Source organism: Octopus sinensis, linkage group LG30 (genome assembly GCF_006345805.1).
Source record: "Octopus sinensis linkage group LG30, ASM634580v1, whole genome shotgun sequence".
Lineage (NCBI taxonomy): Eukaryota > Metazoa > Mollusca > Cephalopoda > Octopoda > Octopodidae > Octopus > Octopus sinensis.
In genome coordinates this window covers 10,479,011-10,504,100 of record NC_043026.1, presented here as the reverse complement: position 1 = coordinate 10,504,100, position 25,090 = coordinate 10,479,011, and the positions used below count along the sequence as shown (strand labels likewise).

The following is a 25,090-nucleotide window of genomic DNA, read 5'->3' as shown; positions in this document are numbered from 1 at the left end:
GATATATCTATCTGTCTCTCTCTCTATCCATCTATCTGTCTATCTACCTATCGATATATCTATCTGTCTCTCTATCCATCTATCTGCCTATCTGTCTATCTACCTATCGATATATCTATCTGTCTCTCTCTCTATCCATCTATCTGTCTATCTGCCTATCTGTCTCTCTATCCATCTATCTGCTTATCTGTCTATCTACCTATCGATATATCTATCTGTGTCTCTCTCTATCCATCTATCTGCCTATCTACCTATCGATATATCTATCTGTCTCTCTCTCTCTATCCATCTATCTGTCTATCTGCCTATCTGTCTATCTACCTATCGATATATCTATTTGTCTCTCTATCCATCTATCTGCCTCTCTGTCTATCTACCGATCGATATATCTATCTGTCTCTCTCTCTCTCTCTCTCTCTCTCTCTCTCTCTTCTCTATCCATCTATCTGTGTGGTCTTGACCGAGCTAATTTTCTGTTAATATGAATGGTTATCTCCCTTTAGTTGAAACGTCTCTGCGTTTTTCCATCCGTGTGTGTAGTTAGGTGGGTAGGTATGTGTATACAGGGGTTGATGAAAAGTACCCGGCATGACCACTGCTGCAGAGGACTGGCTGGAGACCGAACCAGCTGTGTTCTTTTTCCCAGGGCTTAGAAAAACTGAAGGGCCACTGCAACAAGTGTGTGAATGTGAGAGGGGAGAATATGTTGAATAGAATGCTAATGAAGTGATTCGTCTCTATTTTGTTTTACCTGAAGCCAGAAACATTTCAATACTCCCTCGTCTGTAGACACACATACACACACACACACACGCATGCACACATACACAAACGCATACATATACACGCACATGACAGGTGGACCCTTTCAGGCTGACCCGAACAGTGTTTGGACATGGGAGGACCAAATCAGGGAAATGGACCAGCTCCAGAGAAGAGGTAGAAGCTTTTCTGGGTGGAGGGGGAGAGATCTACAACCATAACCTCAGAAATCAAGCTCCTAATGTTAACCCAAAAGTCTGTAGGGCTGAAATACCAGGAAATGAGTTCAACGTCAGTTGTCCATTCTGGAAAGAAGTGGGACGAGTGGTTGTGAAAGGGGCCAGATCAGGATCAGCTCCTGTCCAATTGGTGTACCTTATAAAGTATACAAGAAATGCCCATGGCTCCTTCAGAGGCTGTGGACACTATTCTGAAAGATCTGGACAAATGGTATCATTCCACTGAAAGGAAGTTTTGTGCTGCCAAAGGAAGAAAACTCATCAGCCATTAACAAATTCAGGACCATTCTTCTTCCTGAGTGTTGAGGGAAAAACCTTCCGTACTGACCAAAAAAGGGTGACCTCATACAATGAGTATATAAACACCTCTATCCAGAAAGGTAGGGGTCTCAGGTTTCTCGGGCTGTCTGGAACACAACCAGCTGATTCGGGAGGCCAAAAGAAGTAAAGGTGACATGACAGTGGTTTGACTGGATCTGGAAAATGCATGTGGATCAATTCCTCACAGCCTCATATATGCAGCCCTTGACTGTTACCATATTCCTCACCTGTTGAGGGAACAATCAGCAATTACTTTGGAGGCATCGAGTTATGTTTCAGAACAGCCCACTTCACAAGTCAGTGGCAAGACCTTGAGAGAGGAATCATAACTGTTTGCACAATCTCCCTCATTCTTTTCATCATGGCTATGAATCTCCTCGTGTCAGCTGCTGAAAATGAAGGCCAACAATGGAATCAGGCAGCTGTCAGCAGCCAATAAGGGGTTTCATGGATGATATCACGGTAACAACTACAACCCATGTGGAGGCAGAAATGGTGCTGACCTCATTTGAACACATGGTAATATTCGTTAGAAAGAAGTTTAAGCCTCCCAAATATAGGGGTATGGTAACCAGAGGAGGTAAAGTAACAAACAAAATTAAGCTACAAGTGCAAGGAGAAGCCATACCATCAACAGAGGAAAATCTGATTAAATGTCTTGGAAAGATGTTTGAGAAGTCGCTCTGTCAGAAGCAATGTCACCATTTCTGTGAAGCAAGCAGAAGAGTGGCTGAGGAGGACTGAAAGATCAGGGTTTCCAGAAAAATACAGGGCATGGCTCTACCGACATGGACTAGGGTGGAAAGGAAGGTAAATAAATACCTCCAAAGATGGCAAGATGTTCCCTCAAGCTTCACTTCAATAGGTCTGTACATAAGATCTGAACAATCACAACTTCCCCTGTCATCTGTCGTGGAGGAATTCAAAGTAGTAAAATGTCATGTTGTAATGATGTTCAGGGAGTTGAAGAATGAGCTTGTCAGACATGCAAATATTACGACAAGATCTGGGTGAAAGTAGGTAGCTAGCACTATGAAATCTGGCAGTATGTATAATACTACTGCTGGGTGGCACTGGGTAAAATCTGAAAGTGGATGAGCCTCATACTGTTCTCTACTACGTCCCTAACAGAATATACCATAACTAAAGATATATATATATATATATATATATATATATATATATATATATATATATATACACACACACACATTATTTACAATGCCCGATAGAGCTCCTACAGAAAATTTGTCTCTTAAGGAGAGCAAGGATTATCAGGAGGGTCCTAAACTCTTGAAAGACTGCTGAAAACTTGAGGATACCTAAGGTCACAGGTAGTAACCATAGTAACCATAGCATATAAAAACCCATGTAATTTATGTACTTTTTTTTTCGCAAAAATGAAAATAAATTTTAGGGGCTGCATGAATTACATGAGTAGATTGTTTCCAGAATTTATTTTGAAATTTCTTTTATTGGAAAAAGATGTACGAAACGTAAACATTTGTTCCGGAAGTTGACTCATTTAATGTCAGAATAGTTTTTTACAGAGAAAATAATGGCTTAAATACGCATAATGAAGTTGACTTCTGTTTATGCTGGACGGTATAATGCTTACTTTTTCTGTATAAATTTACTAAAACCATTAAATGGTTAACTAGTTTTTGAAGTCTGGCGTTCATGCTGGTAAACACGGTCCGGGCCATATTTTACATTGCTTGGAGCTTCTATCTATCGCAATGGAGCACATATTTAATTTCTCCTTCACAGCAAACGATTCATAAGTTCTGCCCATACTGACAATAAAAGTAATGACAAATGTTTAAGTTTGCTTGACATTTTATAAGTGTGAAAGGGATTAAAATTTCGATCCTCCATATCAAAGGTTCTGACTAGACTCTGCAGAAAAGAATTCTGTTTCCATCATCAGTTTGATTGGTCACCTTCCTTTGTCGGTTGAGTAAAGTGTCATCCAAGCTGATGTTTATTGCTAATTAAACTTAATTTGCAACACTTTATCCACTTTGTTTTTGTTGATAATTCTTATCAAAAACTTTTCCTGTGATCCTGATTTGAGAAGACATACAAAAGTATGCTAAAGATCGGACATAATCTCTCGTGGGCAAGAAATGTAAAATAAAGTTTCTTATAAACAACACAAATACTTTGTAATTTAACAGATTTCAATGTGATACCTGTTAATTAGAAATTATTTTTATTTAAAGAAAATTTAATAAAATCTAATCATGAGTGAAATTATGCTAAATACAACTAAATTGAAAACCTTTTACCCCTGGCCATATTGGTAATTCTGAAAACTTTTGGGTGCTTTTTTTAACAATTTTTATCCTGGAAATCACCTGCATAAATTACACAGGTGCGCAAATTACATGGGTTTTTACGGTAATAATTTTACCTTGTCCTTACCCTTAGAGCAAGTTTTGAAGAGCGCAGTTCATTTTTAACAGCTATTTTTTCAAAGTTATAATGGAAGTGACAAAGGAGCATATTCGGCATATTTTGTTTTATGAGTTCAATCAAGGCAACAACACAACGGAAAATGCGAGGGATATTAATGCAGTGTATGGGGATTGGACAATAAGTGTAAGCCAGTGTCAACGGTGGTTCCAGAAATTCCGAGTCAGAAACTATAGCCTAGAAGACGAGTTTTGTCCTGGAAGATCTGTAGAGCTTGATGAGGACATCCTGCAAACCCTAGTAGAACAAAATCCCATTGTAACTGTTGAGGAGCTAGCAGAAACTTGGATTTGGTTACTCAACCATTCATCAACACCTGCGTGCCATTGAAAAAGTCAACAAATAGAGTCAATGGGTTCCTCACAAATTTTCCAAGTCTAATTGCACGCAGTGAGTGAATGTGTGCTCTTCTTTGCTGTCACATCTCACGAACGAACCATTTTTGGACTGAATAGTGACTGGAGATGAGAAATGGGTTCTCTATAAAAATGTATATAAAATAATGCCAAATCTACAAAATCCATAGTTTACTGATTGGATCAACATATGATTTGATCCGATGTTCTACATGTAAAAAGGACACAAAAATAATTTAAGAATAAACCAGCTTTATTTAGATTTCATAATGTCTTCAGAGAGAAATGATGTAAAAAGTAAAGATTATAAGCCACACAGTCAAGAAGATAAGTGATTGAGAAGACAGAGGGACAGATTCAGAGATAGAAAGACAGACAGGCTCTGACATACAGACAGATGGCTACAGTAGACAGGAGAGAGACAACACAAGCGACATGATGTTGGATAATTTACAGGAACAGGTGGGGAAGAGTGGGGCAGGAATGATGGAATACATACAAGCATAGTGAATAAATGATTTTTATTAGAAACTAGAATGACCTGACATTTATTGATGTAAATTATAGGCCACGCAGTCAAGACGATATATAATTGAGAAGGCAGAAAGACAGACAGACACTGACAAATATATTCTCAGATCGGACTGAGACAAACAGACTGAGGGAGAGATAGAGAAACTGAGAGGAGAGTAGTAAAGCTGTGACAGCTGAATTGAGAAGAGGAGGGAAGGATCATGAGGAATCTCATGGAAAGAGATAAACATAGGGGTGATGAGGTGTTAGAGTTGACCTTCAAAGTACAAGAGTGGGGCAGAGGGAAGAAAAGTGTGGGACAGTTGGTGGAGGGGTGGGCGATTGTGGAAGGGTGAAGAGATGGCAAGTAGGCAACCTGCAATGATGCAAGACACATAGGGGAGTAGGAAGTGACTGAGAATTCAAAGCAGCAGAAGAGTAATGATGACACAGTAGACAGGAGAGGGACAACAGAAGCGACATGATGTTGGATAATTTACAGGAACAGGTGGGGAAGAGTGGGGCAGGCATGATGGAATACATACAAGCGTAGTGAATAAAGGATTTTTATTAGAAATACTACAGCAGTAAGTTACCACAATTATGTCGACACAGTAGTAGTTATATGTAAAATAATAGCATTATATTTTCTTTCCTTTGAGAATGCATTGATGATTATATAAGTTATCATAGAATGAACTGTGACAAACACTGCATCTTGGTTTTACAGCACATGTATGGCATGCCCTGCCTATGGAATGTAAAAGGTGATTAAACGGCTGGCATCAGGAAAAGCATTTAGCTTTAAAAGATTATTTCAAAATGGGGAAACAAAATGAGATGAGTGATTAGGAAAAGTCGAGGGTAGATATTGCTTCAGCAAATAAAAAATTGTCTTGAGAGGTTTATCATTGTGTGAGGTAACGAATTTGGACCAATAATACAGTTGTACTTCCTAAGTGAATAGCTAAATGGGGAGAGATAATTCCCTTTTGTCAGGGAATGATTTCTCAGAGACATCACTATGCTGTGACTTTCCTCCTGTCTGAACACATTTGTGAGAATGTAAAACGTTTGCTTGAGAAAAGGATACAGCACAGATGTCACAGTGATATGGTTTATCTCCCATATGAATGCATATATGAGTAGTTAAATGAAACCTTCACGTGAATGATTTACCACGGATATCACAGCTATATTGATTTCTTGTATGAATATGTTTGTAACTAAGGTGTTTAAATTACAGAATGATTTACTACCGATATCACAATGGTATGGCCTCCTTTGTGTATGAATATGTTTGTGTCTATTCAAAGCACCAGTTATATAGAATGATTTACAATGGATATCACAGTGATATGGACTTTCTCATGTATGAACACATTTGTGTTTAGTAAAGTCAGTTGAGAGAAGGATTCACTACAGGTATCAGTCATAAAAGCTTCTCTGTATGAATGTGCTTAGATTTAGTTAAATGAGTATTTTCAGAAAAATATCCAACACACTGATATAGTTAATCACCTGTATGGGTCCGTTTGTGTTTAGTCAAGTTACCAGACTGTGAGAATGATTTACCACAGACATCACAGTGATATGGCTTCAGACCCATATGAATACGTTTATGATTAGTGAGACCATCATTCCTAGAGAATGATTTACTGCAGATGTCACAGTGATATGGTCTCTCTCCTGTATGAGTACGTTTATGTTTAGTCAAGTGACCAGATTCAGAAAAATATTTACCACAGATATCACAGTGATATGGTCTTTCTCCTGTATGAGTACGTTTGTGGTAAGTCAAGTGAACAGATTCAGAGAATGATTTACCACAGATATCACAATGATGTGGTTTCTCTCCTGTGTGAACACGTTTATGACTAGTGACACCATCATTCCTAGAGAATGATTCACCACAGATGTCACACTGATATGGTTTCTCACCTGTATGAATACGGATGTGCCTGGTTAAGTTGTGAGTATCAGTGAATGATTTACCACAGATATCACAGGGATAAGGATTCTCACGTGCATGAATACATTTATGCGTAGTCAAGAGACTACTTCTAGAGAATGATTTACCACAAATATCACAGTGATATGGTTTCTCTCCTGTATGAGTACGTTTATGGTTACTTAAGTGACCAAATTCTGAGAATGATTTACCACAGATATCACAGTGATATGGCTTCTCTCCTGTATGAGTACGTTTATGTCTAGTGAGACCATCATTTTTGGAGAATGATTTACCACAGATGTCGCACTGATATGGTTTTTCTCCTGTGTGAATACGTATGTGGACAGTTAAACTAAACCTTTTAGAGAATGATTCCCCACAAATATCACAGGGATATGGTTTCTCACCTCTATTAATACATTTGTGTTTAATAAGGTTACTTTCCAGAGCAAATGGTTTCTTACACACACCACAATGGTATGACGATTTTTCAGTCACTTTCTGCATCTCTTCAACAAAATAATAAATCAATCCTTTAAGTCTGTAACATTATCCATTGTTTCAATAGATTTCTCTTCTCCCAGAACAATATAAATTTATTTTCTTCTTTCACTTTTTATTGTTCATTTATTTCAAATGTTTTACAGCTATTTTCTCATCAACTCTGATTTTCATCCAAATTTAATTACAAGTAAGCAAATTCATCTTGTACATACTGCAGACTGTACAGTAGGAAAACGCTGCCATTAATCTCCGTTCAGAAGAAATATTTCACAGAGTTTATATATTTGTCGCATGTAACGTTTTTCTTTGGTCTTTAAAAGATAACAGATGTTGATGATGAATCTGATGAAAGCAATTCTTTGATGTCACAGTTGTCTGATATTCTGAAATAAGAGAGAAACAACAGCATAAGATACAAGAGGATATTTTAATAGCAGACATGCAACAGTGCAACTCTTACTACATGTCTACAGAGATAAATTCTAGAAGTAAACAACTGAACTTTTCTTTTCAATTTCTTATTAAACTGTCCTTACTTTCGAAATGTGGAGTAATGAAGAAGGGACAACTGAAGAAGGGGAATATTCCATGCGTTGTATGTCTCGTTTCTCTGGGGTTTTTTCTGTTGTTTACAAAAAAAGATCGTTTCTATATTTTTGTTTTTATGTTTTCGTTTCTCATTGTGTTCAACATTTTTTGATGTCCTGTATCCATATATGCATGTATATATACATACAGATGTAGGTATGTACATATATGCATGTATATATACATATAGATGTAGGTATGTACATATATGTAGGTATATATACATATAAATGTAGGTATGTACATATATGTATGTATATATACATATAGATGTAGGTATGTACATATATGTAGGTATATATGCATATATATGTAGGTATGCACATATATGCATGTATATATACATATAGATGTAGGTATGTACATATATGTATGTATACATGCATATATATGTAGGTATGCACATATATGCATGTATATATACATATAGATGTAGGTATGTACATATATGTATGTATACATGCATATATATGTAGGTATGCACATATATGCATGTATATATACATATAGATGTAGGTATGTACATATATGTAGGTATATATGCATATATATGTAGGTATGCACATATATGTATGTATATATACATATAGATGTAGGTATGTACATATATGTATGTATACATGCATATATATGTAGGTATGCACATATATGCATGTATATATACATATAGATGTAGGTATGTACATATATGTATATATGCATATATATGTAGGTATGCACATATATGTATGTATATATGCATATAGATGTAGGTATGTATATATATGTAGGTATATATGCATGTATGTATGTATATATACACCTCTCTGTTCCTTAGTCTCTCATCCCATCTATGCTTTGATCCCTGCTCCTTGCATGTATAACCTGGCCCTTCGTTGCCTTTTCTCTCCTACTCTCTTGTTGTCCCCTAATCTCTCTCTTTTGCTCTTTCCTTGACTGGCTATGTACCTCTTCTACAGTTTCTGCCCTCATTCTTAATCTCTCTCCATTCTTCTCTTGCTCTTATCTCTGGAGATAAGGAGAAGAGGCTTGAATCCCCTACTCCAATATGGGTCTCACCAGCGTGACGTAGAGCGGTAGGAATATGGCCAGGTAACCATATATCTATCTTCTTTACAATTGCTCCTGGCGTCTTTCATGTTAACTCTCTCTCTCTCTCCCTCAGGATAACCGCACATCTCGTCTCCAGCAACGTACCTATTCCTGCCCTCTTTCTTGAGCAGCCTCTCTCTTTCTCTTGATCTTCTTTCCGGCTAGATAACCAGGCATCCCCTCTTTCTTGTTAAACTCTCTCTGGCTCACAAGTACAGAAAAAGGGACCGATAGATGGGGAGGGTATTGGGAATGAAGTCGAAACAAATAACATGTTGAGAACGAATGTATGCGTGCACAGACACACATATAGAGACAGGGAAAACGAACTGTGGGATGCGGTGGCAGAGATGGGCTTCATTGCAAACTAAACCGGAAGTTCTCTTACAGGGACATGACAAAAATAATTATACTGATTTTACAATAAAAATTAAGGAAGCCACTTTACTCTCATTTTACAGCAAATGTAGGCAATTTATTTGGCGGAGGTAAAGAATATGGGTACTACTAGCGAACAGTGGTCCCGGTGCGCGCACTCGCGCTAGCTAGTCGTAAGTAGTCGATCCTACAACGACTTGCGTATGCAAATGAGTTGATTGGCAAAACAATTAGAAGCATTGAAAAAAAAACAAAACAACCATAGCTAGAAATAGCAGCCAAATCTTCACAAATTATGGACATCTCTTCCATTGCTAGAAATAGCAGCCAAATCTGGCACGAAACATAGTGATTTCTCTTCCATAACTAGAAACAGCAACCAGATCTCGCTTAAATCCTAGATAACTATCTTCCATAGCTAGAAATAGCAGCCAAATCTTGTACAATTCATAGACATCTCTGATACATAAAAAATTGGAGAAACACAGCCAATCGAAAAGTCAAATACTGAACGTCTACTGATGAAATACTCACGGAAAAGTTTCATAGGGGATAACGTTGTTATAAGTGCATTTGTAATAGATGAGAAATGTATTAAAAGTTTAGGAATAGAAATTCATTCAACCAACAATTCAATTAATGTCAAGACGGAAACGGAAATATATCTCGTGCGCACGCGTGGGTTTTACAGAAAGCACGGTAGATAACTCTTGTTACTATCTTTCTGTTCCTGGGGACCTCAACTTTGGCTGATAATTTGTTGGAAGGCATGCGAAAAACGTCAGACGTATAAAATATTCTAAAAACTTCTTGGTATTATTTGAATGACCAGTCTGTGTCCCTCAGTAGATTGTCCTGCAGGGACTTCCAGTTGTCCAATATGCTATACATCTCTATTTTAAATGCTTCAAATAGAATTTCACAAAATTTCTTACTGTTTTTGTTGAGTGTTTGAATTTATATATTGTCGTTTTCTGGAATGACCTATTTCTCGGAACCTTCTAGCTCTAAGTTTCAAATCACAAACCACTAACCTATGTTGAGTTGTACATTCATCACCAATGAAAGACTTCACATTCACAAGTATCTATCTCATTTTCAAGTAAGAATGAAGTCAATCCAGTAAGAATCAAGTCATATCAATCAAGGCCATCTCCTTGAAGAAATTAGTGACTTGTCTGCTTTCCTACATGCTAGTACTATGGGTTTTGCTAAATTAAGTCTAAGGCCCTCGAATTGCAGACGCTGCATCCACACCTTATATTCATTCTCTAACTCTTGTAGAAATTCCGCTATAATAACAAGGTTATCATCATAGTGGAGCTCTCAAGGGCATCCAGTCTTAAATTCCTCTGCTATGGCTAGAAGGTCTATGATAAATAAGAGGGGAGTGAGAATTGATCCTTCGGAAACTCCTACTTGCTTACTAAATTCATTGCTACACACATTACCAACTTTCATCTTACTGACAGCATCTCTGTACAGTTTGTATGGCTCACACCAACAACTCTATCCCTAGCTTCTGCATTAACCACTGAATAAGGAAGTGGGGGAACCTGTCAAAGGCTTTCTCAATGTCAAGTATAGAGGTTTAATTTTTACTAAATTCTTCTCAGTACTCGTCTTACAAAGAAGAAAACATCAGTAGTGCTTCTACATAACACAAAGCCAAACTGCATCTATTTCTCTCTCTTCCTAATTAGCTGAGCTATGAGCCTCACAAAAAGAGGGGGGCGTCAAGAACGGTCAGAATCTCATACAAAAAATTTCATTCCTCAATTTTAGGAAGGTAATTGTAGTCTAGACCCTCAAACACTTATCTCTGCAAAATTTAATTTAAACAACGATAAGTAGGTTATGAGTAGACAGTCTGTTGTGGGGCACTAAACTATTGTTATGAGGAATATTCTTCTATTGTGGTTTCTTCCATTTTGTACAGGAGGTCATTGTTTATGTATATATTTGACAAATTTACTGCATCCGTGTTTGAAAAAGCCATGACTTATGCTACCATTAACATATTTGAGAAGCATTTAAAAGCTAATAAAAAAAAAAAATATATAGTAAATTGGGGAAGTGGTATTCAACAAAGAACAATGTGTAGGGTTGAAGGAGGAGAAGTTTCAGTATAGGGGTCCCTACATCATGGGAAATGAAAAGAGCATGGAAGTGAGGCTTGTGTGAAAAGGTATGAAAGAAAATAAAAAAACTGGAATTTTGGAAAATTCTTTATTTTCAGAATTGTAATTTCCATTACATGAAAAACAGAAATATTAAGAAAAAGAAGTCAACAGAAGAAACAATTAGAAATTAGTCTTTTCCTTTCTCTTCTCTCTGAATACATTTGTGTGCAGTTAAATTACTACATTTAGTGAATGATTTACCACAAACATTACAATAATATGGCTTCTCTCCTGTATGAGTACGTTTGTGTGAAGTTACACTATAACTTTGAGAGAATGATTTACCACAGATATCACAGTGATATGGTCTTTCTCCTGAATGAAGACGTCTGTGTTTAGTTAAGTCACTATTTTGAGAGAATGATTTACCACAGATATCACAGTGATATGGTCTTTCGCCTGAATGAAAACGTTTGTGTTTAGTTAAGCTACTATTATCAGAGAATGATTTACCACAGATATCACAATGATAAGGTTTCTCTCCTGTATGAATACGTTTATGTCTAGTTACGTCATTATTGTGGATGAAAGATTTACCACAGATATCACAGTGATATGGCTTCTCTCCTGTATGAATACGCCTGTGTGCAGTTAACTTACCATTTTCAAAGAAAGATTTACCACAGATATCACAATGATAAGGTTTCTCTCCTGTATGAATACGAATGTGCTTATCTTGAGAAAATGATTTGTCACAGATATTACAGTGATATGGCTTCTCTCCTGTATGAATACGTATGTGTATTGTTAGGGCAGTACTTCCAGAGAAAGATTTACCACAGATATCACAGTGATATGGCTTCTCTCCTGTATGAGTACGCTTGTGTCTAGTTACGTCATGATTGCGGATGAAAGATTTACCACAGATATCACAGTGATATGGCTTTTCCCCTGTATGGATACGTTTGTGAGTAATTAAGTTACTATTTGTAGAGAATGATTTACCACAGACATCACAGTGATATGGCTTTTTCACTGTGTCTATTTCTATAATTTTCTCACTCTTTTCCATTATTATTTTTCTCAAATCACAATGTAAATATACTTTTCTTGTTTTTCTTCTTATCGTTTAATCTCACAAATACTTCCACTCCTGATTTTCTGTCCATTGTTTCCCTGCTCTAATAACATTTATGTAAATGTATCCAAGCACACAAACTCATCTTCTCGGCACTGCAGACAGTGATGTGCAAAACTTTGGCTAATCATATCAGATTAGAACAAATATTTCACAGAAATTCACAGCATATATATAGAAAGTGTTGTATAATTTGTATAGAATTTTCTTTCAGTTTCAAAAGATGATAAATACTGAGAATAGATCTTCTGTTATTCCAATGTCATCCGATATTCTGAAATAATAAAGAAACAACAGTGTAAGATAAAGAAGCTGCTTTCAAAATACAGATTCAACTGAGGAAAGTTTACAACATTTCTACAGAGATAAACTTTAGAAATAAGCATTTACCCGAACAACTGAACTTTTTAATGTATTAAAATTTACATCACAGAATCTTGTGTGTAGCTTACATATTTGTAAACCACAGCTACACCGTCACATTGTGTAATATTATTTAGATTAAACTACAGAATAGCAGGTAATAACATCCATAGCTAGAAATAGCAGCCAAATCTCGCACAAATCATAAACATCTCTCTTCCATTGCTAGAAATAGCAGCCAAATCTCGCACAAATCATGGATAGGTACTACTTAAGAAGAGTGGTCCTGGTGCAGGCACTCGCGTTAGCTAGTCGTGACTAGTCGATCCTTACTTTGTGTTTTATTTCCTTTGTTTTAAAAAAAATTATTTATTTACTTTGCTATGTAGTCGTTGTAGGATCGACTAGTCACGAGTAGCTAGCGTGGATGCGCGAGTGCGCGCACCGGGACCACTCTTCTTAAATAATACCTCATGAACATCTCTTCCATATCTAGAAATAGCAGCCAAATCTCGCACAAATCATAGACATCTCTCTTCCATAGCTAGAAATAGCAGCTAAATCTCGCACAAATCATAGACACCTCTCGTCCATAGCTAGAAATAGCAGCCAAATCTCGTACAAATCATGGACATCTCTCTTCCATAGCTACAAATAGCATCAAATCTTGCATAAATCCTGGACATCTCTTCCATAGCTAGAAATAGCAGCCAAATCTTGCATAAATCCTGGACATCTCTCTTCCATAGCTAGAAATAGCAGCCAAATCTTGCATAAATCATGGACATCTCTCTTCCATAGCTAGAAATAGCAGCCAAATCTTGCATAAATCATGGACATCTCTCTTCCATGGCTAGAAATAGCAGCCAAGTCTTGCACAATTCAATATCTCTCTTCCATAAAAGACAGAAGAGACACAAAGAATGAACATGTCAAAAACCGAACGTCTCATATATTTAAGATAAAAGATTGAATATTTTCGTTGTTGAATACTTACGTGAATGCTTGATATGGACAGCGTTACTATAAACGGTGTTTATGTTGGTTGAGAAATGAATTAAAAGACGAAGAAGAGAAATTCAGGCGAAGGACATTTCTCATCCGATGCCAAGAAACGGAGGTACGAGTATTGCGCATGCGTATTCTTTCATATATAATACTTTGAGGGGATAAGACTTGTTATCTCCCTTTACGTCTTGTGATTGAAAGTATTTCTCTGTATTTATTGCATCTGATTAAATGGTAAATTGGGGATCGATATGGATTTTGGGAAATATCCAAATGTAATTTCTACTTTAATTCTCATTTGAGAGGAGCATCCAAAAAGAAACATTTTGCTACCACAGTTATGAAATTTGGATGAATATTTTGAGGAGGAATATGACAAAGTGAATTGTCATTAAATTTGTCGAAATTTTGCCTAAATTTGCGATGTGATATCTTTGAAACTGAGGTGATTAATCAACTTCAGATTACGCAGATTAACAGTGATCATGGTATAGCAGATGCTTGCTTTTTAGGTTCTTGGAAGTGTAGGTAATTTGTAAACTTCATGCAATCCGTGGCAAGTTTAGAGAACAAAAAGTGGACAGTGTAGGCCAGGAACAACAGTAGATTGGCATGGAAGGTTGTTACTCACATCTTCCGATATCAAAGTTAGGCGATAAACCGAAAGTTTCTGTACAGGTCACGATCATCAATGAAAGCTGGTATAAATGCGAATAAATGCTTGTTCCAGGCACAAAACCAAACTGCATCATATCTAGGCCAACTCTCTTCCTAATTCCATGGGATATGGACTTCCTAATTCCATGGACTCTGACAAAAGCAGGGTGGAGATGAGAAGGATCACAATCTCCTTGGAAAACTTTTTTTCATAAATTTTACTAAGACAATTGTAATCTAGACTCTTGAAAGCTGCAAAGTTTAATTTAAAAACCAATTCTTCAGAAAGTTAAGAGAAAACAGTCTGTTGTGGGGCCCTAAACCATAGTTATGCCCCGTGTTTTTGTGGTGTCTTCCATTTTGTACTGGAGGTCATTATTTATATATTTGACAACTTTACTGCATTTCTGTGTTTGAAAAACTCCTAATATACGTAACTGTTAACACATTTAATGAGCAAAGTATTTAAAATTTAATAATGAATAAATATACAGTAAATTAGGGAAGTGATATTCAGCAAAGAGCCATGTGTAGGGTTGCCAGGAGGAATTTCAGTATAGAGGTCCCTACATCATGGAAAATGAAATGGGAATGGAAGTAAAGGAGGAAGCTGAGAGAAATTTTTCAAAAAAGAGACAAAAACTGAAATTTTTGTAAAAACGTTATTTTCTGAGTCATGGTGTCAATTACATGACACACGGAATATTAAAGAAAAAAGAAGATTACAAAAGAACCATACAAAGTAGCCTTTTCCGTTCTACCCTGAATGAATCCATTTGTGTGCAGTTAATTTACTGTTTTCAGTGAATGATTTATCAGTGAAATAACTTCACATTTTGTATGAAGTGAAAGCTTGATGGTCAGACAATGATTCAGTAGACATCACTTTGATATTGTTTCTCTCTGGTGTGAATACACTTGTGTCTAGTTAAGTTACTATTTATAGAGAATGGTGTCAATGATTTACCACAGATATCACAATGTTATACTCTCTCTCCTGCATGAATATGTTCGTGCATAATTAGTTTACCACTTGCATTAAATGATTTGCCACAGATATCACAACGATGTGGCTTTTTGCCTGTATGAATGTGTTTGTGTGCAGTTAAGTTGCTATTTTCAGAGAATGATTTGCCACAGATGTCACAATGATATGGTTTCTCGCCTGTATGAATATGTTTATGTACAGTTAAGTGACTACTGCTAGAGAATGATTTACGACAAACATCACAATGATACGGCTTCTCTCCTGTATGAATACGCTTGTGTGTAATTAAGCTGCTATTTACAGTGAATGATTTGCCACAGATATCACAATGATATGGCTTTTCGCCTGTGTGAATACGTTCATGTTTAGTTAAAGTATTACTCTTATTGAAGGATTTACCACAGACATCACAATGATATGGTCTCTCTCCTGAATGAAGACGTTTGTGTTCAGTTAAAGATCTGCGGAGAGTGAATGATTTGTCACAGATGTCACAATGATATGGCTTGTCTCCTGAATGAAGACGTTTGTGTGAAGTTAAAGCAAAGCTCACAGTAAATGATTTGCCACAGATATCACAATGATACGGTTTTTCTCCTGTATGGATATGTATGTGTGTAGTTAAGCTGCAATTTTCAGTGAATGATTTGCCACAGATATCACAGTGAAATGGTTTTTCGCCTGTGTGAATACGTTTATGTTTAGTTAAAGTATCACTCTTATTGAAGGATTTACCACAGACATTACAATGATACGGTCTCTCTCCTGTATGAAGACGTTTGTGCTCAGTTAAAGAACTGCTGAAAGTGAATGATTTGTCACAGACATCACAATGATATGGTTTCCCTCCTGAATGAAGACGTTTGTGTGTAGTTAAAGAACTGCTGACAGTGAATGATTTGTCACAAATATCACAATGATATGGCTTCTCGCCTGTATGAATACGTTTATGTACAATTAAGTGACTACTGTTAGAGAATGTTTTACCACAGATATTACAGTGAAATGGTCTCTCTCCTGTATGAATACGTTTGTGTGTAGTTAAGCTGGTATTTTCAGTGAAAGATTTGCCACAGATATCACAATGATATCGTTTCTCTCCTGTATGAATACGTCTGTGTTTCGTTAAAGCACTATTTTCAAAGAATGATTTGCCACAGATATCACAATGATATCGCTTCTCTTCTGAGTGAATACGTTTATGTAAAGTTAATTTTTGACATTCAACAAATGATTTACCACAAATATCACAGTGAAATGGTTTTTCTTGTGTTTGAATATGTTTGTGTTCATTTAAGTAAATATTTTGAGAGAATGATTTACCACAGACATCACAGTCATATGATAACTTTCCTCTCCCTTCTATCATGTCTTAATGGGAAATCAATTCTTTAAGCTTCTCACTCTTTTCCATTATTATTTCTCTCAAATCACAATGTAAATATACTTTTCTTGTTTTTCTTCCTATTGTTTAATCTTACAAATATTTCCACTGGTTTCTTTCTCTAGTAACACTTGTATCCAAGTTTACTTGGCACACAATCTCATCTTCTTGGCACTCCAGTCAGTGAAGTGCAAAAGTGTTGCTATTAATATCAGATTAGAACAAATATTTCACAGAAATCTACACCATATTTATAGAAACAATGTTATATATGCTTTGTATATCTTCTGTTGTGCCAATGTCATCTGATATTCTGAAAAAATAAAGAAACAAGAAACTAAGATACAGAGGCATGGAAGCAAATGACAGTCCGATTCTGTTTTCTGCTTGGAAATTTGCGGATTTTACATACACACCTGAAACAGGGAAGAACAAATATGCAAGGCATTATTTTTTCAAGTTTAAAACGAGACATCGCTGACATAATTTCGTTATATCTATACTCCACAACCCACGGAGATACCCAAAGTGAAATGTTTTGATTTTGTCGAGTTATATCGAAAGAATGCCTCTTAAAGTAGTACCAAACAAAGAAATGTAAACTAACACTGTTGATGAATGGAAATGCGAAAGAAATATAAATGACATTGATTTCTATTAATTTTAAAGCTAAATGAAAGATCTGTTAGACCATACAGGAACTACTAGCGAACAGTGGTCCCAGTGCGCGCACACGCGCCAGCTAGTCATGACTAGTCGATCCTTACTTTGTGTTTTTGTGTTATTTACTTTGTTTAACAAAAATTATTTACTTTTACTCTTTTACTTGTTTCAGTCATTTGACTGCGGCCATGCTGGAGCACCGCCTTTAGTCGAGCAACTCGACCCCGGGACTTATTCTTTGTAAGCCCAGGACTTATTCTATCGGTCTCTTTTGCCGAACCACTAAGTGACGGGGGATAAACACACACACACACATATATATGTATATATATATACATATATACGACAGGCTTCTTTCAGTTTCCGTCTACCAAATCCACTCACAAGGCATTGGTCGGCCCGGGGCTATAGTAGAAGACACTTGCCCAAGATGCCACACAGTGGGACTGAACCTGGAACCATGTGGTTGGTTAGCAAGCTACTTACCACACAGCCACTCCTGCGCCTTTGTATAAAAAAAATTATTTATTTTGTGTTTTATTTACTTTGCTAGGTAGTCGTTGTAGGATCGACTACTTACCATCAGCTAGCGCGGATGCGCGACTGCGCGTACAGGGACACCTGCGCGTACCGGGACGCTAGTAGTACCGACTATACACTGAATTTTATGGAATTCATAAAAGACATTTCTGGAGTGGTGAATTAAGCAGTATAATACTGTCCAATGGATTTTCTCTTAAACTGTGATTGCGCCTGCAAGCCGGACGTTTTCACATCATTCCTTTCCTCGGTGTCAGGAACGTCCAGTCGTTGTAGCACTCGGATGAATTTCGTATTCGTCCCACAGACGCAAGGAATTCCATAATCGATGTCATGCTATTTGTTATGACTCGAATCTCACTAAGAATAGAGTTTCTTTGTATCAAGTCACCAACAGCAATGACCGAATCAACTATCTGACACCGATTTCCCATTCGGAAATCTAATGCAGAAATAATTCTAGAAATAGCAGCCAAGGATCTTTTCCTTTTGAACGGCACTTTGTAACATAATTTCTAGGTAACTAAACACTTTTAAACTTTGTATACTGGTAGAATGTGTTTATAAAACATCATTTTCTCTTGGCTTTATTGAGAAAATTCTATAGTTTGTAAGATATTTCGTCTGAAATTTCGAGCATTTCGGCAAATCTCGAACAGATCGTGAACATCTCTCATCCGCTGCTAGAAATAGCAGCCAAATCTCGAACAGATCGTGAACGTCTCTCATCCGCAGCTAGAAATAGCAGCCAAGTTTCGAACAGATCGTGAACATCTCTCATCCGCAGCTAGAAATAGCAACCAAATCTCGAACAGATCGTGAACGTCTCTCATCCACAGCTAGAAATAGCAGCCAAATTTCGAACAGATCGTGAACATCTCTCATCCGCTGCTAGAAATAGCAGCCAAATCTCGAACAGATCGTGAACGTCTCTCATCCGCAGCTAGAAATAGCAGCCAAGTTTCGAACAGATCGTGAACATCTCTCATCCGCAGCTAGAAATAGCAACCAAATCTCGAACAGATCGTGAACGTCTCTCATCCACAGCTAGAAATAGCAGCCAAATTTCGAACAGATCGTGAACATCTCTCATCCGCAGCTAGAAATAGCAGCCAAATTTCGAATAGATCGTGAACGTCTCTCATCCGCAGCTAGAAATAGCAGCCAAATTTCGAACAGATCGTGAACATCTCTCATCCGCATCTAGAAATAGCAGCCAAATCCCGCACAAATCAAAGATGTCTCTCTTCCATAAAACACAGAAGAGACAAAAAAAAAAACAAAAAACGATCGTCTACAGATTTAAAAACACTGAATATTTTCCGAGTTCAATACTTAGGGAAATCTTCTTCTTTATAAAGGATGAAGTTGTTGTAAGTGTGTGTGTGGTGGTTGAGCCATGTTATTATAAATGTGTAATTGTAAATATTACAAAATATTGATGAAAAGAACACCTTTCAGCTGATGACGGAAACGGAAGTATGATTGTGCGCATGCGGTATTTCGTCTGTCTGTTTTGAGTTCAAATCCCGCCAAGGACGTCTTTTCCTTTCATCCTTTCGGAGTCGATACATTAAATACAAGTTCTGTACATTGATCGATCTAATCGACTGCCCCTCCCCCACAAAAAAAAATTTTCGGGCCTTGTGCCTAGAGTAGAAAAGAAGGAAAGACTTCCCCCCCCCGTCCCTACCCCCAATTCCCCCGCTCCTTTTTTTTTGCCCAAAACTCCCGTTTTCGGATACGGAAATTCTGGGAAATTGCCAATAATTGGCATTCATAAATTTCGCACCCCCTTCCCGCATTTCTTAATTTTTCATTTTTTTTCCATAACCCTAGATACGTGTATATTGGTATACAGATATTTAGATATGTAGATATATAGATTATATATTGTATCTATATATATAATGATGCATCAGTATTGTTTTATATGTGTGTGTATGTGTATGCATGTCTGTCTGTCAGTCTGTCTGTCTGTCTGTCTGTCTGTCTGTCTGTCTGTCTGTTTGTATGTATGTATGTATGTATGTATGTATGTATGTATGTATCTATCTATCTATGTATAGGTTCGTTTATGGAAATACATAAACCCGAAGGAGAACCGCGCTCTAAGTTAATATTATAGTGGGGTAGGCTGGTTTATAAGGGTACCCTGGGTTTCTCGCTCGTAAGGGTTTTAACCTTACGGCGTATCTTCAGACCCCAAGCACAGCTGGCCTGAGACCTCTGGGAAGCTAACAGATAAGAGTGAGTGAAAATGTTCTTGGAAGAGAGTAAATTAGCGACAGAGTGATTTGAGGAAGACTAAACTGAAAGTATGAAACAGTGTTTAGGTATAAACAGACGACACTTATATAAACCCTTTCGTTACCAAACCGCCCGAATTTACCTATTCATATTTAAATGAGAATATCAGAGTAAATCTCTTTAGTACATTCGTGAAAACACGTATTATACTTCGTAAACACTTCAAATACAGTTTTGTACAAAAATCGAAGTGTAATTTTAATTCCGTGAATTATGGGAGATTTTTTTCCGAAATTTGTTCCTATTGTGTTTTCAAAATTTGTAATTCTGACAAAAAATGGATACGAATTTCATTATATCAAGCAGCGAGTCAGAATTCGAAGGATTTTCTACTGAAGACCTTCATAAATCTAACTCTATCACTGAAAAAAAAAAGCATCTTTATATAAGAGTGAAGTTGTGTGTCTGTCCCCTTCGATTTAGATTCGTAACTACTCCCACATTTTGCGGTGCAGTTTAACCAAAAGCGGGTATCTTATAGTCGTGATTCATATCGAGCCCTTCTGGGTATTAGCGCGCGTCTACGATGAGTCTACGATTTTAAAAAAATTTACCATCATATTTTCCATTTTAATGCATTTTTTTCGCTTTTATATAAGGGAAGTAACTCTCTAAAAATATCTACGATGTGTCAACGATTTTTAAAAAAAATTTACCTTAATTTTTTTTCAATTTTTAATGCATTTTTCTGCTATTTTTTGGCTATAACTCTCTAAAAATGCTTATATAGTTATTTCCCTTACAAACCCGAGCAACGCCGGGCGATACTGCTAGTATATATATATATATATATACATATATGTATATATACATATACACATACATACATACATATATATACATGCATATGTATGTTATGCATATGTATACTACCCACATCATACCCCGTGTAAAGGAAGGAGTGAGAGTGGAAGTGGGAGTGAGAGTGGAAGTGGGAGGGGAACGCGCGGGTTAAGTGTCACGTGACTTTCAGAGCAGACGACATCTTCTCAAAACTTGCAAAGATTTTCAAATGTCGACCGAGGAAAGAGGCCACAAATAATTAAGGTAAGCCTTTTATTTTATTCTTCTTCTTTTCCAGAATTTCTCAAATTTTCGTTCCTTCCCATCTCAAAGGGATTTTTTGTTTTTGTTTTTTCATGAGTATAAACCCTACACAGCTTTATTTAGGATCTCATATCGAGAAGACTTGCAGCATTTTATTGAGAAAAATGAGCGCCAATTAAGTTTGTGTAAAGTGATTTTTATTTCGATGAACTGATTCACGAAACTGCAAAATGGAAGAAAGTATCTCGAATACCAACAGAGATTGGGTTGTGTGAATATGTATATACATATATATGTATAAATATGTATATATATATATGTGTGTGCCAGGTCACTTTCGAGTGCTACTGGTAACATGTAACCCAGTACAACCTTTTGCATGGTCGGGCCGTCAGGACCCAAACCGGCAACCCCACAAAGTTTGCTTTGTGAGGAGGGTGTTTTATTGGACAACAAAAGTTTGTACGAATGTATTGTTTTTTCTTTTTCTATTTGACGAATAATAAACCTATACAACTTATTTACCATCTCAAAGTAAGAACATCCTACTGAGAAAACCTTGAGCACATTATTGGGAAAAATGAGCTCCAATTAAGTTTGTGTAAAGAAATTTTTATTTCGATGAAGCAACAAAAAAATTAAGCATATTTTATGTTCTTTTAATTTGTTTTTCCTTTTAGAAAATTTGTCAAAATCTGTTTCTTTCTTTTCGGTGTGTGTCTACTTTCGGAATTGTAGGCTCGGATGAAGCTGAAACATCTAAATCTTGCTCCACATTTTTTTTCTTACATATTTTATTAAACAAAATACAGCGGAATAAGGCCGTAAAAGGAATATTATCATCATGTCATTCAAAACGACCTAAAAATGTATTTCTTCAAAATTTCGTTAATAATATGTATTTTTCTGAAAATTATGAGGAAAAAATTCAGTAGGGCACAAAATAGTAGACCTACCATCTCTCCTTTTCTCTGTCTATTTATCTTTATCTATCTAGTTCCTATATCTCTTTCCCTCTCTCTTTCATTCTCATACACGTATGTATATTCGTATATAGATATTTAGATATGCAGATATATAGATTATATATATTGTATCTGCATATATTGATGTATCAATATATATATATGGATCTTTTCCTTTTGAACGGCAGATGTCAACACAATTTCTAGTTAACTAAACACTTTTAAACTTCGTATACTGGTAGAATGTGTTTATAAAACATCTTTTTCTCTTGTGTCTGTTCTTGTTTGTCCCTGCTATGTTTAGCCCCTTATGGGTAGTAAAGAAATAGGTATTTCGTCCGCTACTGCGTTCTGAGTTCAAATTCCGTCGAGGTTGACTTTGCCTGTCATCCTTTCGGGGTCGATAAATTAAGTACCAGTTACACACTGGTGTCGTTTCAAATTAAAATATTCGTTTTCTCTCCCATATTCCTCGCCACCCCCACCCCCACCCGTCGATTGAAAAAAAGTAAAACATTAAAATTTGGGGAGAGGAGGGGGGCAATTAAAAATGTTGAAAGCATGGCTTTATGCATATTCCGTGGAGGCGCAATGGCCCAGTGGTTAGGGCAGCGGACTCGCGGTCGTAGGATCGCGGTTTCGATTCCCAGACCAGGCGTTGTTAGTGTTTATTGAGCGAAAACACCTAAAGCTTCACAAGGCTCCTGCAGGGGGTGGTGGTGAACCCTGCTGTACTCTTTCACCACAACTTTCTCTCACTCTTTCTTCCTGTTTCTGTTGTACCTGTATTTCAAAGGGCCAGCCTTGTCACTCTCTGTGTCACGCTGAATCTCCTCGAGAACTACGTTAAAGGTACAGGTGTCTGTGGAGTGCTCAGCTACTTGCACGTTAATTCCACGAGCAAGCTGTTCCGTTGATCGTATCAGCTGGGACCCTCATCGTCGTAACCGACGGAGTGCTCCTATATATGCATATTCAAAATCTCCGAATACGAATTCGGTAAAAAAGAACCGAAACGTCACTTTGGGCAGTGGGGTGACTGTGCGCCAGGTCCGCCCACGAGACTTCCCTTGAGAGCCATATATATATATATATATATCATCATCTTCGTTTAACGTCCGCTTTCCATGCTAGCATGGGTTTGACGGTTCAACTGGGGTCTGGGAAGCCAGGAGGCTGCACCAGGCCCAGTCTGATCTGGCAATGTTTCTACGGCTGGATGCCCTTCCTAACGCCAACCACTCCTGCCACGATCGGATGGTGCTTTTTACGTGCCACCGGCACGGGGGCCAGTCGGGGCGGCGCTGGCAACGGCCACGTTCGGATGGTTCTCTTACGTACTACCTGCACTGGTACCACAAACTACAATTTCCATTGATGTTGATCGATTACGATTTTGATTTTCACTTGCGTCAACAGGTCTTCACAAGTAGAGTTTTGTGTCCCAAGAAGGAAAGGTATGCATAAGTGGACTGGCTACATCCCTGGTAGAGGCCACGGGTTATGGTCTCACTTGTTCTGCCGGGTCAGGATACCCAACTCAGAAGCACAATGCAACTATCACAAAAGCTGTTTTGAAATCATTTATTGTCCCTCAATTATTCCACCACACCTGCAATGCTCTTCCGCTGCACCATTTGGGAACCACTGCACAGGACATGTCATCCAGGCTTCATCCTTCATCACCTCTGCCCATGTCTACTTAAATCTTCCACTACCACTTTCTGCCACATGCATTTCACGTCACTTCTTCACCCGCCTCTCATCCTCCTCCATACACAACACACGTCCATACCACTTACTGTCTCTCACAAGACATTCCCTTCCTCTCACACTCAGTTTGACTCCCTTTTCATTTGTCTCCTGCACACTTCCTCTCTCTTAACTTACAGCCATCTGTTGCATTCACCGTGTCTCACTACCATGCAGCATAAACCTGTTTGTGCACCATTATCTACAAGCTATCCTTTACTCACACACAGCAGAATCGCAGCTTGTCAGCAGACCTAGCCATGGTTACATGCAATATAGTGCTGGCAGGTTGTTATCACAGTAAATACATTTCTTGTGTTTTATATATCATCTTTAAAGAAACACTTTTGACACACATTTATGTCTAAGGAATTTTATTTCAATGAATTTTAAAGGAGTCGTGATTGACCAGGAATCATTTTATGATCTTTCTCCACAATGAATCCGCTTGTGTTAAGTTAGGGTATTTCTATGAAAAAATGATTTTCCATTAACATCACAACAATATGGCCTTTCCCCTGTATGAATACGTTTGTGCGTAGCTAAGATGCTTTTTCCAGGGAATGATTTACCATAGATATCACATTGAAATAGCTTCTATCCTGTATGAATATGCTTGTGGGTAGTTAATTTACCACTTTCACTGAATGATTTACCAAAGATATCAGTGATATGGTTTCTCTCCTGTATGAGTGAGTTTGTGTTTAGTTAAGTCGCCACTTCCAGAGAATGATTTACCACAAAGATCACAATGATATGGCTTCTCATCTGCATGCTTTTTTTTTGTGATTAGCTAGACCATTAGCCTGGGAGTATGATTTGCCACAGATCTCGCAATGATATGGTTTGTCTCCTGTATGTGTACGTTTGTGGATAACTATGTAAGATTTCCGGGAGAATGATTTACCACAGATATCACACTGAAACAGCTTCTCACCTGTGTGAATGCATTTGTGAGAATTTAATG

The 25,090-nt window shown here is 37.3% G+C and overlaps 5 protein-coding genes across 6 annotated transcripts in view; 2 read left to right on the top strand and 3 right to left on the bottom strand.

The window, feature by feature from the left end:
* LOC115226337 (zinc finger protein 271-like) overlaps positions 1–25,090 on the top strand; it is a 478,512-nt gene that overhangs the window by 186,092 nt on the left and 267,330 nt on the right. The window lies entirely within an intron of this gene.
* LOC118768553 (zinc finger protein 239-like) overlaps positions 1–25,090 on the top strand; it is a 225,563-nt gene that overhangs the window by 141,694 nt on the left and 58,779 nt on the right. The gene's annotated exons all lie outside the window — the stretch shown is intronic.
* Positions 1–25,090, bottom strand: part of LOC115226522 (gastrula zinc finger protein XlCGF17.1-like) — a 371,227-nt gene that overhangs the window by 328,241 nt on the left and 17,896 nt on the right. The window lies entirely within an intron of this gene.
* Positions 1–25,090, bottom strand: part of LOC115226591 (zinc finger protein 728-like) — a 73,131-nt gene that overhangs the window by 45,741 nt on the left and 2,300 nt on the right. Inside the window, exons 3-4 of the mRNA XM_036515147.1 lie at positions 6,371–6,946; positions 4,316–4,364 (exon numbers count right to left, since the gene is read on the bottom strand). Coding sequence (XP_036371040.1) covers positions 4,316–4,364; positions 6,371–6,946 — 625 coding nt within the window. The remainder of the gene's footprint in view (positions 1–4,315; positions 4,365–6,370; positions 6,947–25,090) is intronic.
* Positions 11,408–17,129, bottom strand: LOC115226389 (zinc finger protein 239-like). Of its 2 annotated transcripts, none has more exons than XM_036515292.1 (3): positions 16,383–17,129; positions 15,801–16,130; positions 11,408–11,760 (listed from the first exon to the last, which is right to left on the bottom strand). In XM_036515292.1, the coding sequence occupies exons 1-3, from the start codon at positions 16,829–16,831 to the stop codon at positions 11,496–11,498; spliced, it is 1,044 nt and encodes a 347-aa protein (XP_036371185.1). In that variant the 5' UTR covers positions 16,832–17,129; the 3' UTR covers positions 11,408–11,495. The 2 variants fall into 2 exon arrangements, with proteins under 2 accessions (XP_036371185.1, XP_036371186.1); XM_036515293.1 differs by lacking the exons at positions 15,801–16,130; positions 16,383–17,129 and adding exons at positions 11,804–12,720; positions 13,807–14,051 and having other exon boundaries at positions 11,408–11,551.

Bases quoted from the DNA above. Each gene is read 5' to 3' on its own strand.
- LOC115226389 (XM_036515292.1), bottom strand. From the start codon at position 16,831: ATGATAGAAGGGAGAGGAAAGTTATCATATGACTGTGATGTCTGTGGT. The intron at 16,131-16,382 runs TCATTGTGATAT...CGAAAAACCATT, and splicing joins CATACAGGCGAGAAGCCATA to TCACTGTGATATCTGTGGCA. The intron at 11,761-15,800 runs GCCATATCATTG...TTCAGGCGAAAG, and splicing joins CGTATTCACACAGGCGAAAA to ACCATATCACTGTGATATCT.